The 19,071-nt window shown below is 40.4% G+C and overlaps 1 protein-coding gene across 2 annotated transcripts; it reads right to left on the bottom strand.

Annotated features, from left to right (window-relative positions):
- Window positions 1–147: 147 nt before the first annotated feature.
- On the bottom strand, window positions 148–14,847 carry stom (stomatin). 2 transcript variants are annotated; one of them, XM_040157311.1, is made up of 8 exons: window positions 14,075–14,847; window positions 13,217–13,249; window positions 9,904–10,013; window positions 9,393–9,465; window positions 5,009–5,091; window positions 4,567–4,770; window positions 2,581–2,715; window positions 148–2,166 (listed from the first exon to the last, which is right to left on the bottom strand). In XM_040157311.1, the coding sequence occupies exons 1-8, from the start codon at window positions 14,124–14,126 to the stop codon at window positions 1,978–1,980; spliced, it is 879 nt and encodes a 292-aa protein (XP_040013245.1). In that variant the 5' UTR covers window positions 14,127–14,847; the 3' UTR covers window positions 148–1,977. The 2 variants fall into 2 exon arrangements, with proteins under 2 accessions (XP_040013245.1, XP_040013246.1); XM_040157312.1 differs by lacking the exon at window positions 13,217–13,249 and having other exon boundaries at window positions 14,075–14,737.
- Between the last annotated feature and the right edge of the window lie 4,224 nt (window positions 14,848–19,071).

Raw genomic sequence — 19,071 nt, 5'->3', positions numbered from 1 at the left:
CACATAAACCTGGGTTCAGTTGTGACATATTCTAACCCTCCACGTAGCCACAGCAAAACTATAATAAATTTCACAAGACTGCAATATATATATATATATATATATATATATATATATATATATATATATATATATATATATACACACACACACACATACATACACACACACACACACACAAACACTTACTTACATATATAGTAACACGACTAAGTCAGACATAGACTAGATACTGTAATGACCAACTACAACTACATACTATTTATTTTGTCTTACACCCAGAAAGAGCATATATGATAAAATACTGCTGTTTAAAAAAAAATAAAAATAAAAAATAGGTACTTAAAATTGTTCAGTTCTATTCTTATGGAAGTGCATAGAAATGGGATATTAGACTGTAAAAAGAACTCATTGCAGTAAGTTAAGGCTTCTGGCTGAAAGATTGGCGATAAAGTTCACTCCATGCTCCTCCTAAACAGATTAATGAAGCCAGACGGGGGGTGGACAAAATAACAGGGCGACTTACAGCCCTGCCATACACACAGTACTACCTGTGTGGCTGATGAGGGTCACTTTTTGATTGTGTGCGAGGAATACTGAGTGAACTCACCATCCTGAATATCAAATATACAGTGTATGAACAGAAAGCCCAATGTAAACATATAATGGTAACATCCAACCTGACAACCAGTAAGAATAAAAAAACTGTTAGTCACCTCTCAGCCACATTTGGCTTGTGTGTGTTCCTGTACTATCATTTGTCACTGGCCAATCCCTACTTTCTGAATGGGTTGTTGTAGGACTTGGGCATATCTCCGGTGCTGGTTAGTATGCGATAAACTATGCCAAATGCAAACCTCATTCAGTTCAGTCTGGTCGAGGATTTTAGGTATAAAATTATAATAACCATAATAAACATGATACCAGCAGTGGTCGCAGTAGTGCCACATTAGCAGGAGATATCTGTTATATGAATACAAGGAGGCACGCGTGTGTTCGTGGTTGTTTGTGGGGTATGTCTGCAGGTGAAAGACTGCATATCCAGCCGGCACTTTCCTTTAAAATGTTTGTAAAATGGATGATGAGAAAGGTTGGGCTTCCTGCCTCTTTTCTGACAGTCAGGGAACCTTGATTTCTACATTTGAAAAATAAAATCAAAAATAAAGCTGGAGGATAAAAGCTAAACCACCTGCTGCGCTATGGCTTTTGAGAGAAGTGTCATTCACACTAATAAATCTAAATACTGTACAGCATAGCACCTTTGGTTGGTTCTTGGCAGACACCCGTCTTAACTGGTGTAGATTTTGCTTTGCGTTTGGCACCATTGGCTCTGGCTGACCCTCATCAGCAGCCGTTCAGCCAACTGAGCGCGCTGAACCGCTGGTGATGGAGAGCTCTCTGACTGACTGACTGTTCAGCCTGACAGATCAGTGCACAAGAAGAGAAACAGATCTGAGTAAAGCAAACGTGATACAAGTTACATTCAATTTTTTAACTTCTGCTCATCTGCTAAAGCTTTCTGATTGATCTCAAAGAATATTTTTACAAAGAAATTGCAACTGAATGAAATAGCCAAATACCACCGCGCAGTCAATCCACCCGTGTTTTCGTTTTTTCCTTTTCAGATTACTAATCCAGACAGCTGCTACCTCCTGGTATGGAGTTATCTCCTCTCTCACAGGTGATAAACATACTTACATGTGGGCTGGCTGTCGACTACGGTCTTTGTGGTGTGTTCAAATGCAAAGATGGCGATGCGATAACAAGTGTTTAAACAGCTGGTGTTGGTCACCACTAGTTTTTTTTTTAGGACAGTTTAGTGCGTCATGAGCCACAATCACAACCTCATAAGCTGTTGTGTGGTAGTACTACTGATTCAAAGAGACATGCTTAGTGGACACAGGGCCAAAATATGCATTTTTGTATGATGTGTGTTGTGTGAGTGTTTACATGTGAATGATGTGTTGTGAAGACTTCTCAGTGTTTCATGAAGCTATTCATCATCTCCAGCGGCAGCGGGAAGATGATGGTGGAGTTCTTCTCAGCGGCGATGGTGTTGAGGGTCTGAAGGTAGCGCAGCTGCAGGGCTGACGGAGACTCGGCAATCACCAGGGAGGCCTCCTTCAGTGCACGTGATGCGTTCATCTCTCCCTCCGCTGCTATCACCTTGAGAGGAAAACAGGAGGAAAGAGAGGTGAATGACGGGGACAGAGGGCTTTGATCTCACAGCCCACCGGAAGAAACTCCGTACCAAGAGTTAGATCTGTCATCATTGAGAACTTTTGCTAAACTTGTTTGACTGACGTGATGGATTTCTTGTTTGATTCTTTAAAATTCCTTTTGATCCCATTGTAATCTTTCAACAGTTCTCTTTTTTTACACTAAAGATATTCAATAAACTAAAATTATTTAGTTGGATTAGACCAATATGTCCCCTTACAAATGACAAAAATCCTGTAATGCAATGTGATTTTTTATCAATGCATCAATTTGAAGTGCAAAAAGGTTGAAGTGCAAACTTGTGGGAATGTTGTGAGATTTGTTGGGATCTCCTGCTCTTGACAGGATGAGGCACCGTACCTTGGCTCTGGCCTCGCGGCTGGCCTCAGCCTCGGCTGCCATGGCTCTCTGGAGCTGAAGGGGCAGCTTGACGTCTTTGATCTCCACCCGCTCCACCTTGATCCCCCAGTCATCTGTTGCGTCGTCCAGAGTGGACTGGGAGGACAGAAAGACAAGTGTTCAACATTTACTCTGACGGGCCCTCATGGGCCAGCTGTCATAAGACTACTAGCGCATACGCAGTCTGCTCTGACCGTAGTTAAAGAAGGATGTCAACTTGTCCACTTTTAGCAGAGACATGCATCTGGTAGCCCAGATTTTCTCACCACGTTTCAAATGTGAAAAAAAAAGGAAAAAACATTTCTGACCCCACCCTCCTCTCCCATCTTCTTTAAAAGCAAACTCTCATATATTGTTCTAAACTGTCCAGCAGATGGAGCTCAACCATGTTGCATCTTTCTGTCCGAAGGAAAGAAATTACATTTAAAAAGCACAGATGGTGTAAATGCAAAAATAAATGTTCATCAAATAAGGGTGACGCCAGGTGCACATAAAGCACACGCTCACACCACAATAGACAACCCAAAATTTCATGACACTGTGGCAAACCTGTAACCATAACCAGCATTATCTTACTGCAGTCATTTTATACCCACAATTATTATTTTGTGCAAGGCTGCATGTCATATTTTAAGTTGTATAGATTAAGTATCTTATGAGGGATGATTCTGATGACCATCTAATACAGACTGGTCTCTGTACTGGGTACAGTGAAGGTTTGTTCTTGTTGTAATAAATCCAATCAGAGAAAGCCGCTTGCTGTGTAAACAAAAATGAAAAGTACGAGGCGATGTTCTGTGCTGCAGGTTCCTTGGATGTGAATGTAAATACAGCTGTGTTTATGTTCATGCTGTGAATAATTGTATGACCATCGAACAGTGAATCGAGCTCTCAATGCAGCAGCAAAGGAGTCAGTGTTGGCAAACAAGTACCTGGATTTAAGTCATTTAATCACTACCTAGACTTGTACACTTCTCTGACAACTGAACTGGAGAGTTATCACCTGTGTGATTAGATGCTTTACATTCACACAGATGTTAATGTCCAAATGGCCTATTAATTCAACCCTCCTCCAAGCCAGATGAGAGCAGTTATGCAAAGAATTTACCACTTACTGGTAAATTTTTCTGTTGCATTTCAGTGTCTCTGTATGCACATTAGCATATGTGCAAATGTGGTCTCGGACGCCCAACAAATTTTACTTCACTTTTACAATAATGAAAGCTGGCAGGGTCTGTCTGCAATGCTGGGTTCTAAAAAAAGCTTGCCAAGAATGCAAAAAGGCAAATTGAAAGGGAGTTAATCACAAAAAAGTTTTTGTTTAAAATATAATTTTGGTCTTTATCAAAAGCCTCCAAAGAAAATAAAGTTGGTCAGGACTAATGCCAACTTGTTACTGGGCTGTTTTTCCATCTGATACGAGTGCTCCCAAAAACACATTTGATCACTGGCAAACCTTCTGACTGGATCTTCACTTGAAATAAATATTTGATCATTTACATAGCTCCACATAAACCGAAAGTAAACGTTTGACGAAAAAATAAATAATTAAGCTCAAAGGCAACAACAACTAACAGCTGCATCAGACGAACAGTGCAGGAAAACCAGGATTACCTGAGGTTCCCTTTAGTTTACAGCTGTTACACACAGTTTGTTAGCTTAACTCTGAAACCGACAAACAGTTCAGGTGACAGTTGTATTACGCAGCTGCTAAACCTGACTCTAAGCAAGGTGGCACTTTAATCCTCTACTGTTTTCTGTATGAGTCAGTCTGTGTCATTGGAGACTCGTAATATTGCCTGCATCTATTTTTACTGATGTTTGCTGCATAATACCTTACTGTGCGTTTTTCAAGGGTTCAGCCTCAAACACAGTCAGTGATCAGCGATGACGTGTTTAGAATTACAGCACCAGCTAACAGCGCGTACAACTGCTACGGTACGCTACCTGCATACTGTGTGCAATTTCTTCGCGGTCAGAGAGGATCTCCGCCAGGTTCTTGGTACCCAGGACGTTCCTCAGGGTGGTCTGGGCCAACAGTCGAGTGGCAGCATCGGCATTAGTGATGTTAGCCACGGCCAGAGTAGCATTCTGGACGCGGTAGTACACCACACCATCCACACTCACTGTCACAGAGTCTTTGGTCAAAACCTGAGAGCAGGACAGTGATTAAACACGTACATGAGGAAATAACAGGAAGAAACTGTTGGGTGTGAAGGAAAAAATGTTTCATAGAAGTGTTAAAATGATTTGTATAGTTTTCTCAGCCAAAGAGTGTATTACGGGTGGGCTCTGTCAAGAATCTGCACAATTATTTTGATGTCCTTTGAATTTCAGGAAATGTGAACAATGTATTTGTTTAATACCACTGGACGTGTGCATGTCATACCTCTTGCGGTGGGATATCGAAGCTGATGGTGCGCATGTCCACATTAATAAAGCTGTCAGTGCACGGCAAGATGAAGAATAACCCTGTGGAATCACATGAATGCAAATAGTTTTAACAAAAACTAAAGCCACTGTAAACACAATAACAGGAAAGCTTCTTCACAAATGTTTGAATACAATGGGAAGAATGAAATTCTGACAGACGGCCAAGTCAAGCTCTTTCTAAGAGTACAGCTGTGCTGACAACGTAGCAAAGCTGTGGATATTTGCAGCTTTCATAAGCCTGTTTCACATCACAATAATTGAATTAGTGCAACAAACACTACGAGGCATGTGCCGGAGTGAAATAGACATGTGCTAAGTGTGCAATCATTTAGCAAACATTAATACCACAACAGTTAGAGACTTTCAGGCTGCATTTCCTGTTAAGATATTTTGCATTTAAATGGTGAGATACAACCGTCTGTTCAGGAGGGGAAATGAAGACAACAGCAGTCTCCTCGTGCCGTTTCGGCTATGATATTCCCAAAATTCTCAAAAACTTTAGTTCTTATCTGACAGATAAAGAGGTCTAAATTGCTCTCGCGCAGTCTCTGAAAACCATCTTGTGACACAGAGGAAAATTACACTGATAAGCAATGTAAAAAAAGATTTGTACATGAATAAACATTTCTGTTCATGGCAGAAGTGTAAACAGATACAAAATGTTACAACAACCCCTTTTCATCTTATGACAAACTGTCCTTACAAGCCCGTTTCAAACAAAATATATGGGGACATGTTCTAAGTCACTATTGTATAACAGCTGTTGTAGATGGAGAGGGAGCCAGATTACGAGGGTGAGGGTAAGGGGCATTATGGGAAACCAAATGCTGGAGTCAACTTTGGGATTGGCTCCTCCAGCTCGTCAGGAATGTGAGGTTTGCTGGCAGAGCTCTATTATTACCATGTGCTGCCATAAAAAGGGGCCCCCAGGGCTCACTAAGGAGTCACATTTCAGCATTTCGAGAGGACGATGCCTGGTTTTTAGATCCAGTAGAAACAAGAAATCAAAGATAAAGAGACAGTGAATTATGAGATGTATGCAAATTATTCCTTGTGGGAGTGTGTATTTTTATTTAAAAAATACACTTCCTTTCAAAACAGAAGTCTCATCACTGAGAATAGGATCATAAAGACAGTCAGACCTGTAACAGACACATATGCAGTAGGTCTGCCACTTTTCGAACGAATGTGAAATGACAGGCAATTCATTTGAATGAATTCAAATGTCTCCCTCTGCCCACACACGCACGCACACACACACAAAACAACATTATTTTCATTATTCTTCATGTTTTCCCGTGTGGTGTCATATAGTTGTGCTATGTGTGTTGAGATTGCGGCGTTACTTGGAACTGTATATCGTGGCTCGGGTTCCATTATGAGATCCCCAAACCCCTCTCCTGAAACAATACCAATGGCCTGCATATCCTTGCATATAAATCTTACTACCTTATCTGTGATGGCTTTTTTACGAGCTTCGAGGCGAGGGGCCTGCGGAAGCTGGGTGTGCCGAATAGTAGGCAGTCAGATGAGGCTGTGCACATAAAGTTGCTCCGTTCGACTTCACTTCGGTGTCAAGCTAGCAGGAGAGTCCTCAAACTTGTTGTCGTTGTAGTGTAAGACGGCTGCGTTGTACAAAGTTGACATACAGCCTTGCTTTTGTTAGTGATTTCTCCATCTATGGTGTAGAACCAAAAATACTTCCACACTGTATCTCACATGCTTTGTTGTCGTGATTGTCCGCTCAGGATAGCTTTGCTCGCTAGTGTCCTCCATTTTCGTAGCAAACAACATGACATTACATGCTTAGTTTACTGATAGGTCAGTAGGGCATGCCATAGGTCAAGCTTATAGTGAGGTTTTAGAGCGCCCTCTGTGGGATCACAAGGCATACTACTTCAAACTGTCTCCTGTGCTTATAGACTGTAATTTTTGAATTCAAACAGGTCATTACAGTGCGAATATTAGCGTTTTCTCCCATCTTAGAATGAATGTTCGATAAAAAGTTACAGCCTTAATGTGCAGTAGTATTGCCAACATATGGCTCTGTGGACTCGGGTCTCAGTAAACTTGTGCATATCTATATGGCAGCTTGCCAATTGGCTAAACTTTGAGCTGGGATATCCTCTTGTTATTATTAGCCCTACATATTTTCCATTTTAATTGGTACCAGTGATTTCCCTTTTGTCATCCTGCCTGCCAGCAGGAAGGGGGTGGTGGGAAAGTACAGTAGGGCCTTCTGTCTTGTGTGATTCTTCCCACGGTTTCTTCCATTTTTCTCCTCTTAAGGTTTTTTAGCCATGCCAGGGGCATGGCTCTAGGGATGACAATGTCAGAATGTCGGTCAGTAGGGTCTACAACTTCAGCTCAGACTGGTATCTCGATTAACTACCGCATGGACATGGCTTTTACTCTAGCACCATGGTAACAATGATATTTGTAGTTTTGAATGAAATGTCTTGCGAACTACTGGATGGCTTTCCATTAAATCTGGTACAGACATCCATGCGCCCCTCACATGTAATGACTTTGGTGATCTCTTGACTTTTGATCTAGTGCCACCTTCAGGTCGTTTTTTTTTTTTTGGATCACTGTAGTTTGTGACCAAATACTGGCAAAGCTAAAAACATTCCCCTCAGCTGTGCTTTATGTTTAATGCTAAGTAGCAAATTTTAGCATGCTAACATTTAAACTAAGAATGTGAATATTGTCACATCTGCTTAACATCAGCATGTTAGCATTCTTATTGTAAGCACATTAGCACTGACTTTAGCATGCTTTTCAGCTTTAAGGGTGCCTCTGAAAGAAACAGTAGTGAGGAAGGCTGTAGTAGAGTAATTCATTCAGTCACTGCCTTTTAAGTATTTGACTGTATGAATACAGCTACAATTCCTGCCCTGTTCGTCTGACATGGTTGTAAACATCCTCAGTTTAAAGCGGACAGTCAACACTTAAACCTCACAGTTACCATTTCATTTCATACCCAGAGTGCTGGAGTATAAAGCCAAAAGAAAAAAAACATTTGTCACTATTCAAATACTTGTGATCTGCACTGTATACATCTGCATACTCTTTGAACCTCAGAGTTTTCATAGCAACCAACATCATTAAGCCTGCTGGGAAAAGGAGTCATCAATCAGGAGCCTAACTGCATTAAAGACGAAGGACTGGCAAGATCAGATCAAGAGCTGGTCATGTGACCTTTCATTATTGTTTCCAGCAGAGGCACCACGCCCCAGAAATTAGAGTTCATCTGGACAATGACAGACCAGTGCTTGGTGTCCTCCAGCTCTGTTGAAGAAGGAGGTCAGTGTTAACTAAAAGTGACCCAGCAATGCACTTAGTGCGGGGGGAGAAAAAAAAAAAAAAAAAAAAAAACCACACCAGAAATTATATTTACGCCCCCGTAAGGCTGAAAAAAAATGATATGTAAATGTCAAGGTAACCAGTAAATATTGGTTGCCTTGACAGGTTAAGTGTCGCACAATGACATCATCTTGCCATGAACATGTGGTCCAAAAATGACTGAAGCACTGAATGAAGATTATCTATTTGTTTATAAGCTACTGGTTTAACAAACAAACAGGCAGTACACACTCTCAGACACTGGCATGAGCTCTGTGCTCAGTGTGCCCTTTAAAGGTCATACTAAATATATATATATATAGATGACTGATATATATATCAGTCATCTTTTATCATCATCCTCTCTGTGGTTTCTGCTGCTTGTGAGCCACTGGTTTAGATTTTAGTCATTCCTCCTCCACATGCCCTTGTCACAAAAAACAAGAATGTTTACAATATAAAATGTGAGCTTTCCAATTCATATGCTTTAGGGGAGAATACAACACAACTCCACATTTAAGAAAGACTAAAGAAAAATCGAAAACGTAAACATGAACTTGTGAAACCCTTGGTCCAAAGGTATTTTAGATCTAGAAAGTGCTTTCTATAAGAAACAGATGTTTGACCGTAATCGAGTTAGATATTCCAGTCACCTCAATTTACAATGTCTTCTTGGCTCTCAGACCATACTGTGGCTTGGTTTGTTTGTTGCTTTATTAGGGCCTAATAAAGCAACTGGAATTCATAAACAAATGTCAAGACACCAGAATCTTGATCCAGTGGGAGACAAGGGAGCATTTATTGGTACCAAAAAATTTACTTTTGACTTATTAGTGGAAGAGCACTTAATATACATGCTGGAAACATTTTTGAGGTGCATTTCAATAAAAAGAACTGAAAATGTAGATGGAGTAAAAAAAAATATAGATGCAGTTGTATAAAAAGAAAAAAAAGAAAAAAACAAAAACAAATAAACAACAATGGTGGTTTCTGACCTGGTCCTTTGGCTCCTCCTCGCAAAATGCGCCCCAGGCGAAAAATAATGGCTCGCTCATACTCCTTCACAATCTGTGTACAGAGAAAGAGCACACAAATGGCTTGTACAAAAGTATTTAAAAAAGCAATTACCCTGCTCACTGAAGATGATTAACTAAATGCAAAAAAATGGTTTTATATTATAAATATATATATAATATATATATTATATATAATAAATATATAAATTTTTTTTTTTTTTTTTAAACATACAGGATTTGTCTGCAGCACTAGGCCATCCTCAGTAATTTACACTATCATACCAGCCGTCTTTTGCTAGTACAGTAATATAATATATATAATATATATATTATATATAATATATATATAATAAATATATAAATATATTTTTTTTAAAACATACAGGATGTGTCTGCAGCACTAGGCCATCCTCAGTAATTTACACTAGCATACCAGCCGTCTTTTGCTTGTACAGTGGAAAATAAACACACAACTTGACAAGCATCTGACCTTAATGCACATCCATATAGAGATGGGGAAGGTAACCAGCATGAGAAGGACTGAGCTTGCGACCAACAGCCAGCCACACAAGCCAATGTCAGAGTCTGTATTCTCCAAAGCTAGGAGAAAAAAAGACAAATACATTTGCTGGAATAAATTCACCTGATTCAAATTATCTGTGGGAATAAATAATTAATAATAAATATGTAATAAAAATCTATAATAAATATACACTCCATTTAAAACACTTACAAACGGCTGGTTATCAAGCAAGTTCTGTCAGATGTAACACTTATTATCTTGTTAAACTACCTACACTCTCAGTCCAGGCATGCATCAGTGCAGCTTTCATCCATCTGTTAACACCCAAACTTTTACAAATGTATATGGTTCGTCAGGTTTAATGTCACCTCCAGCGCCATTGAATAAGAGAGTTGAGACACTGCCATAGACTTCTGTTGTAACGCGGAAGTGACGCATGTCGTGAGGCAACCCATAGTTCCAAACACTGAATTAGTTCCAGCATTGAACCCCTTTTATTTTCAGTGTTCCCCAAGCACACTCGCTGGTAAGTTGATGAAATGACTGCATTCTTTGACATTTTAACACATTAGCTGACCTCTCATGAATTTAATTTATAGTGGTAAATTTATGTAGCCAGCTTTAGTTAATGAGGACCCAAAAAGCGACAAACTGTGTAGTTAACGAAAACAGCTCTCTGTATCCTGGGAAGAAAGCAGAGTTGTATCAACGCTTTCTAAACAACAAAAACTGAACATAAAACCTTCATGAAGGTACATTTTGTGCAGGACTGTCAGACTGCATTAGTTTTAGCTTGGTGTACATGATAAACTGGCAACTGTACATGCTTATAGGCTTCATAGGCTTCCAATATTTTAAGAGTAGTGGAATGCAAATACCATATCCTACCAACAATAACCAAGACAAGTTCTCTTCCACATTTTGCAAATATGTAAATAGTGTACATGGGACAAACAATTAATTTGAGCTACAGAGGCATTTACACATCTTTGTTTTCAGCTACTGGTCTTCCCTTTGTGTGGTGTGAATGTGTGTGCGCATGTGTGTATCAAGGGACACTCCTAATGCAGAGGAAGATTTAGAAAAATGGATCCCAAGACTGCATGGCCTTGTGGTGGAAATCCCCTCTAGGGAGAGAAAACAACCAACGAACCATGGAATATATTTCGTTTTTAGGCCAGCTGAATGTGCATAACCATAAAACTGAAGTCATATTTTTAACAGTTGTTAGACAGAATAAAGTGATTATATTTTAACTGCAGAACACAACTCCTCATGTTTATGGCTCCCTGTGACTAATAAAAAAAATTAATTTAATTTCCCAGAAAACATGGCTTTTGAGGATGTCAAATAAATGACAGAAAGACCTCATACTGGTGATTCCAACTTTCTCAGAAAGGAGCATATTCTAGAGTGAGTTTTTCCCTGCATCCTCAAGCTAAAAAGACTGTAAATCCATATTTTAAAGCTGATTTTTAAAAAATTGGGGGAGGGCTCCCATCTTTGTCACCTTTTGCACCCCTGATAATGAATACTTTCTGTTACACTTTTGTTATTAGGGAGATTGCTTGTCACCAGACACGTCCACGTGATGTTGTCTAGTGGTGATCACGCGGAGAGGGAACTGCTGAAATCTTGCCAGGGATTAACCACTGATTGCTGATGATGAGGAACACACCCCATGTACACAATCTCCCAACTGTTGTAATTGGAGGAAGGAAGAAAGAGAAGTTTAGCTGTTGGGCTAGCCTACAGGTGTAAGGTTGGTTTGGTATTTATACAGATAGGTCAATAAGTATTTGGACAATGACACAATTTTTGGTTATTTTGCCTCTGTCCTTCAGCACACTGGATTTGAAATGAAACAATGATCAGGAGTTCAAACTAAAGACTTTTAGCTTTAGTATGAGGTTATTTATTATTTGGTCATCGAATTGAAGAAATCGGTAACAAAGTACTAAATGTGAGCATTTTATTTAGATATACAGGAACTTATATTAACTTTTGTTCCTCTGAAATTGGCAGTCTGTCAAATGGCGATAATTACTACATGGTTCACTTGATACATCTGAAAATACCCACAAATTTAATAGTCATTTAATTTCAGATTCAATGTACTGGAGAACAGAACCAAAATAACAGAAATCATGCCAATGTCCTAACACGTATGGACCTAACTGTAGGTGTGTACTCTCACCTCTGCAATCAACCTTATGAAAATGTTTGGGACACATCGGCTTTTGATGTGTGTTTAATCCGTGTCCCTCCAAATTTGGTGATTTTGAATGTTTATGATAAAGTACTTAAACTTAGCTCAAACTTAAACATCTGCAGCAGTAAAATGCACATTAATTCAGCAGTAATATTAATACAATAACATCATATGTAATACTAAAACACTGACATGGACCATTTTACTGCACAATGAGTACTTTTACTTTTGATATTTAAAGCAAAAGTTTACATACACATGTATGCCTTTCGTGGCCTGCTTTCTGCCATCTTTCTCTCCCTGCAGGAGGTCGAATGAATTTCTTTGAAGATTGCCCATTCATGGAAAAACTCATGTACCCTCTCTGTGGATTTGTTATATAATAACATGTTTTGTTGAACGCAGCTGATTGCCTTGTTTATTTTGTACTATTGACCGAATTTCTTTCTTGGCTTAAACTGAGCAGTTGCTTGCATTCATCGATATTACACTCTTTATACATGTTTGTGTGAATGTCTTAACATAAGCTAACATTAGAATGTAGGTAATTATGACCACAGAAGCAGGAGAAATGAACTAATGCATATATACTGTAAATGTATTGTAAGTTATAGGAGTACTACCGCTTCTCGCCAAAATTAAATACAGAAAAACTGATTGATGCTGTCTCTCCATCTCTCCCCAGAAAAAAAAGAGTGTTGCTGTAAGTGTAATTACCGTAGTACTCAATGCTCATAACGCGTTAATATATTAACAAAATCGCTGCGAATATGGTCGCTGCTGCTGCTGCTGCCTGTCCCACTCGAGACCAGTCTAACAGGTCGCCAGCGCGGATCCGTTTGGAACTATTGAGGGCTACATGAGCCACGTGACCGCGAGGCCGCTGCGTGCCGCAACCCCCCTGATTCAACGGCGCCGGCCACCTCCATCCACAATGTCCACACCCACAGCCCGGAGGCGTTCGTCCGGCTACACACTGGCAATCACACCATCCGCCTTGCCTGCAGCGTTTAGCTCCGTTAAAATTTGCCAGCGGCATGCAACCATTCACTGGCTGAGATACCGTACCTTCACCATCATGTAAACCGTGCTTGCTTGAACCTACAGACAAAGTTAGAGGGTCAAAACGCCATTGAACGACTTAGAGGAATGTTGACAGTTATGCAATCAGTGAGGAGTCAGTAACTACTGGATCCATGTTATGAATACTGACTGACGTTTAGGCAAGTCGCCATGATGTCAACAACTGTCTTGTGTGATTGCTTATTCCCTACAAAGTTAACAGCTACGTCGTTACGTCACTGATATAAACAAGCCTGTTACTTCAACAAGTGATCCCACCCAGTTACTAAAGGTGTATCCAGCTCACCTCGGCCATAACGCCAGCTAGGCTAGCTGTTGAGACCTAACCTACACACATACAATGCTCTAACCAGTTATCTCAGGGTGAGCTTATAAAAGCGAGCTTTTCCACCTGCGCAAGTCTTCACGGCCGTGTATGTGTAACCCAGAGCTAACACTGAAGCGCCAACGGCTGCAAAGCCGTTAGCGACAATTGACTACGTTCAATTAAAAATCAACCGGCGATATTCTACTCTGTCTTTAAGAAATATTTATTTCGCATTGACACATTTGCTGCCAAAAACTGAAACCTTACCCCTAGTTATCGATCGCTTGCTACTATTAGCATGTGAGTGGAGCATGCTAACTAAATTACGGTAGCTTAAGGCTGGTCAGTTTTAAACGAACACTGGGATTTTCACACTGGGTGTGGATACGATTCTAAGCTATGCACTGTTAATTTAAAAGTCAAATACCTTAGTGTTCACATTTGCTTTGCTCCCGCCGAACGACTAGCTACTTAATCACGCCCTCTGTGGCAAAGCTGCCCAGCACGGCACACCGTGTTGACGGAGCAAGCCTTACCTGACTGGCGTTCGCGTCTTCTGGATTCTTTCATTGAAACGTCCTCATCCATAGCCAATGCCAGATAAAATATCTAACCGTGTTTGTTGAACCTATGTGTACTGGACGGTACGTAGACCCGCTGAGCTGCTGCTGCTGCTGCTGCTGGTGGTTCTGCTGGTTCTGCTTCTGAGCTGTGTAGTTCGCTTTACCCCGTATGTTGACTCGTAGGTGCTATGATGCAGCGGGTAGTTTTCCAGGCATAGGGAAGTGGGTGCGGCTCAGACGTCAAAGAAAATATACTATTGTTAAGCAGTTCATTATAGAAGATTAAGTCTTATAGTTCCCAATAAAATTAAATTTAAAAAAAATTGGTGACGTGGCTCAGTCTGTTAAAATTGGAATGGAAAAAAGTTCGTTTCAAAATGTCTGTTTTTGCTACAGGCACAGTTGAGTCGTTTTAACAATGCAGTCTAAAACCAGCATGACATGGTGCATTTCACCTCACCAGCCAAAGAGCAGAGCCCACTATCTTGGGCTAACAGTGCATGTGGCCTACACCGACAGGAGCCACTCGGGGGTCCATTTTTAAAGGCCTCCCCAGACACCGACGGCGCGGTGGGAATAAAGCCCTCTACCCGCCGGCAGCTGGCGGTTAAATTAGCCACCAGCAATTTAAACTGGCTCGTGTCAGCTGGCCATCTCTAAACCACAGCGCGGGACCGTTTAAAAGCTGACAGCGGCTTCCATTACGAACCTCAAACTAACTTCCTGTTGTAAATTCAGAGCTCCACTTCATGGCCGAATGACGCCGGCAACCTGGAGCCATGCCTGTCCGTGTACAGCGGGAGCATTTGAAATGTCACCAAGTACAGCAAAGTGGGTGCTTTTCGGTTTGTCACTTGACTTGCGCCAAGGGAATAAAGAGCTCTGGACATCTGAAGTGGCTACATCAGGAAAAAAACATGTGTGAGGACGACAGCATTGGAGATACAGGCATTTCATGATAGTGGATAACAAAGGCAGAGGTAGGAACTTTTATAGAGTGTTGCCTCCTTTATTGATTTTAAACGTACATTTCCATGATTATTTAGTATTTTTTATCTTACTTATTATTACCTCATTTTATTGTGTAATTTCTGTGCAGAAAATAATCTACACTGAGTTTAAAATCTATTTTAGCAAATTCGAAAACCTTGAACAAAATGTGTGTTTTCCTTTCAGTTATTCTAAAGTAATCAGGTCCCAGATAAACAAATCACCGTATGTCGATGGAAATCGAAATACGGTGGCAACTGGTTACCGTGATTTTACATTAGGCTTTGCAATACATAGCTGTCACGAAGGCTGGGGCCAGTCCGTCTGCCTACAAGTCAGATTTCAGGGCAAACGTTGTCCCATGACAAAAACCAGTCCCGCCCATTTTATCTGCTGAGGCACAGTCTGTGGAGTGTCACGCTTTCTAGCTGATTGATCTGTCAAGTCCAGTAAATCCTCCACTTGGTAATATGCATTGTTTTCTTTAGATGACTTGCATTTTGTATGTAGCCAATATACGATTTTATTCACTAGTGACATGTTGGATAATTGGTGTTGGGGTGTAAAGGAAGGTAAAGGCACCTAAACTCAATTGTGGTCCCTTTTTTTTTATTGCCCTACGTGAAAATAAATTGTTGTCAGACTGGTGCAAATTTTTTGAATTAGCTATTTTCGAGAAAATGAACAGTCACTGAAACTCACTTTAAATATCACCCCAGCACAGGCTTAAATGATACAAATGATGCTAAAGCCATCAGGATTAAATGTTATAATCACAGTTATGAAATGCAACGCTGGAGATGAAGCAGATTTGCAGCGTATAGACCATAAATAGAAACCAGTTGGATAATTGCTACAGTGACCTGTTTTGTACCAATACATATGTGTAACCCCCTTTAGTCCTAGCTCAGACTGTTTCAGGGAGAGACCTGTTCGCTGCGTTCAGGTGGTGGCCTTTACAGAAAATCCGGCCAATTCCAGTAAGTGTGATTATCCTGGGAGAGCAAAGGGATGGTGGCTATGCATGTTGGAGTGGCCTAGAGCTCCATCCCATCTAATCCTCTTTTAATTAGGGTGAGAGAAAATGTGGGACCTCTCCTGGATTAGTCACAGCACATTGACAAAGCACCAAGCTGGGACCAGTGTACAGGACTGGTGGCCAGTGTGGCCAGTTAGGTAGAGCAAAGACCCTCTCAAGGGTGAAAAATCCCCCCCCCCAAAAAAAAAAAAAAACTCCCTGCGGCTACCTGGAGTTTGGCTTTCCTGCTTCTAAAAAAAGAAAGTCTCTGGTGAACTGGGAGGATAAGTTACAGCATATGATTCGCTCATTTCCAATCCTTCCCCCATTTTTCACTCTCACTTGATAGGCTACTGTATCCGCGGTCACACTTGCTCGCTATTATCCACCCCTTTTGCTAAGCCTACAGGGTACTTTGCCTTCCTCGTTATTGCTCCCCATCCCTAACTATCTCTCTTCGTGCTCTGTCTGTCCATTTCTCCATCCCTCCTTCTTTTCTCGGCCAATAATGGAGGTTCAGCCTCATGCTGATGGGGATTGAGGTGAACAAAAGAATCAATTAGGAGCCAAATAGTCTGCGCTGCCCACTCAGATCAGATCAGAAAATGTACAGATAGGGCTTAGAAAAACTAGTTCAATGTGTCACAGTACAATATTGTTCTCTATTACAAGTTCTTACAATGCTTCAGGTGTACATGCAGAAGAATCCGGATGCAACTGACACACAAATAAACGAATTCATGTTGTATGCAAAGCAAACTGAAGGTTTTACTGAAATACTTTTAAAACAGTTATGAATCTGTCATTTTTTCGTTGTGTTTTCAGGATTTCAGGTAGATGGAGACGCACATCTGGAGAAATTTAGGGTTTCACAGATTTGATCAAGGAACATCAACCGAACGTATAAAATCAATTCTGTGGTGCTAATCCGAAAATACACAACAAGTGCAGCTGGCAGGAATAACGCGAGTGTGTAAATGTGAGAACCTTGGATGTAGTGTATACAGTAGATGTTTGATAAGTGATCGGATAAGTGGCCACTAGGGGTCATTGAGGTGGTTCCAGTGAGCTGCCTGCCTACAGTGTCACTCTCAGCAGACAACAGCGCTGAGCGATGTGTAACTAAGCAGGTCTAATGACTCAGTCTGAAAAAGAAGCAGTGCTTTGACTATACTGACTAAAAAAATGCTTTATCATTAAAATCAGCTGTATAGTTTTTATATTAGAGTCTGAGGAGTCAAAAAAGAGAACTCCTGCTCTATGGAAAACAGAAATACAGTAAAGGCAGGGCACTGATGTTTGTTTTATATACAGTACAGCTTAATTGTTCTGGGTTTCATTCTACCTCCTCTAGTCCACTAAAATATGGACAGTTACGTAGTTGTGTATCAACTAGTACTGATAAACAAATAGTGTTAGATGCATCAATGCTGCAGGTGATTCTTTAAAAAAAGGTTTGTGGATAAATGACTAGAAACAGTAGATACATGAACTGATCATTTAGCCATGAGTGGTAAAATTTACTTTCTTAGACTGTCAGCAACAAGGTCAGTGTACCACCTTTTCTCCACGGCTCTGCGTGTTTATATCAGATCAGTCCTGCCAGAGATTTTAATGACACATAAATGGGAGCACAATGACTGATCAGTGTGAAATCAGGAGATCTAGATCATTCAACCAAGTTTGAGCAAATCCAACAAGTCTTGAAGCAACTCTTGTCTGCCGATCAGTGCAATTTTAAGGATATTATTATCGAACGGAAGGATGTATTTTTTTCCGAGATTTTTAGAAAATCTAATCGGCATCATCTGAGATACTGTGTGTGATGCACTGACGACGTGACATGTTCGACGAGTCAGGTGTAATGTCTGAAAGTGCAGGAATTAAGCAGTGTCGCACACTTTTTGAGTTTGTCAAGATACAGCCAGAGGAATCTTGCCCAGAAGATGGAAGTTTGCAGCTGGGCCAATCAGGCCTCACAGGAGACATTTGGAATCTGCGACACACAAACATTGTAAACTGAAAGCATCAAGGTTCCATCGCGGTAGTCGGGCTGTAACCCTGCTGAAGGTGGCAGACATTTTGCTGACTGATGAGCAGAAGGTGTTTGTTGAGACTAACGAAAATAAAAAAATGTTTTAAAAATTCAACCGGGTTCAAATGTACAGCACTGACTTGGTTGTGATGCGAAACACTGCACTGCTCTGTGTCACTCATGTCAGTTGTCAGGGCATCAGCATTGAGCTTAAACCAGAAATCGCACAAGTAAAATCCCTTTTTCTCACCTTTTTACTGCTCATCTCACACTTACATATGGTAAGTAATTATTATGAGATATTAGAATCATCATACTTGTGACAGTATTTCATGAGATAAACTTTCCTGTCATTATGGGATACTCAGCTTAATGTAAGACGCACTCTATATATGATCTCCATATATAAATAAGTCCTATTATGTGACTTATTTAAATATCGCACAAGATATTGAATAATTAAGAGACTCCTGGTCATAAATACAACCTAGTAACTCATATTATAAGAAACTTTATACTGTATATGGGACTTATTTCATAATAATGAAAGTGGCTATGTCACTTTGCTAAGTATCTCATAATTATGATAAACATAGGCCAATTTATTTCATCATGCATAATTATTACTTTAGTATACCATAATTACATATTGGCATGGCACACATACGTTATTATCACAAAATATCCTGTCTGATGTTAAATAAGTATATGTATTTAACATCAGACAGGATCATTAAAGATGAGAAGAGTGAAGTAAAGGGCTAGAATCAGAAATGGACAAACTTCAGTGAACTGAGGCTCTTCCTGCCTCCCAGCCTGCAACACTGGGTGGCAGTGTGTCCCTCTAAACAACAAGATTTCACATTCTGTCTCCAGCAGAGGAGCTCAGTCTGTGAGAAGTGAGGTTCTCTGAGGTTACTTGAGAGG

The sequence above is a fragment of the Xiphias gladius genome, chromosome 20, assembly GCF_016859285.1.
Source record: "Xiphias gladius isolate SHS-SW01 ecotype Sanya breed wild chromosome 20, ASM1685928v1, whole genome shotgun sequence".
Taxonomy (NCBI): Eukaryota; Metazoa; Chordata; class Actinopteri; order Istiophoriformes; family Xiphiidae; genus Xiphias; species Xiphias gladius.
This window is presented reverse-complemented; position numbering and strand designations above follow the sequence as displayed.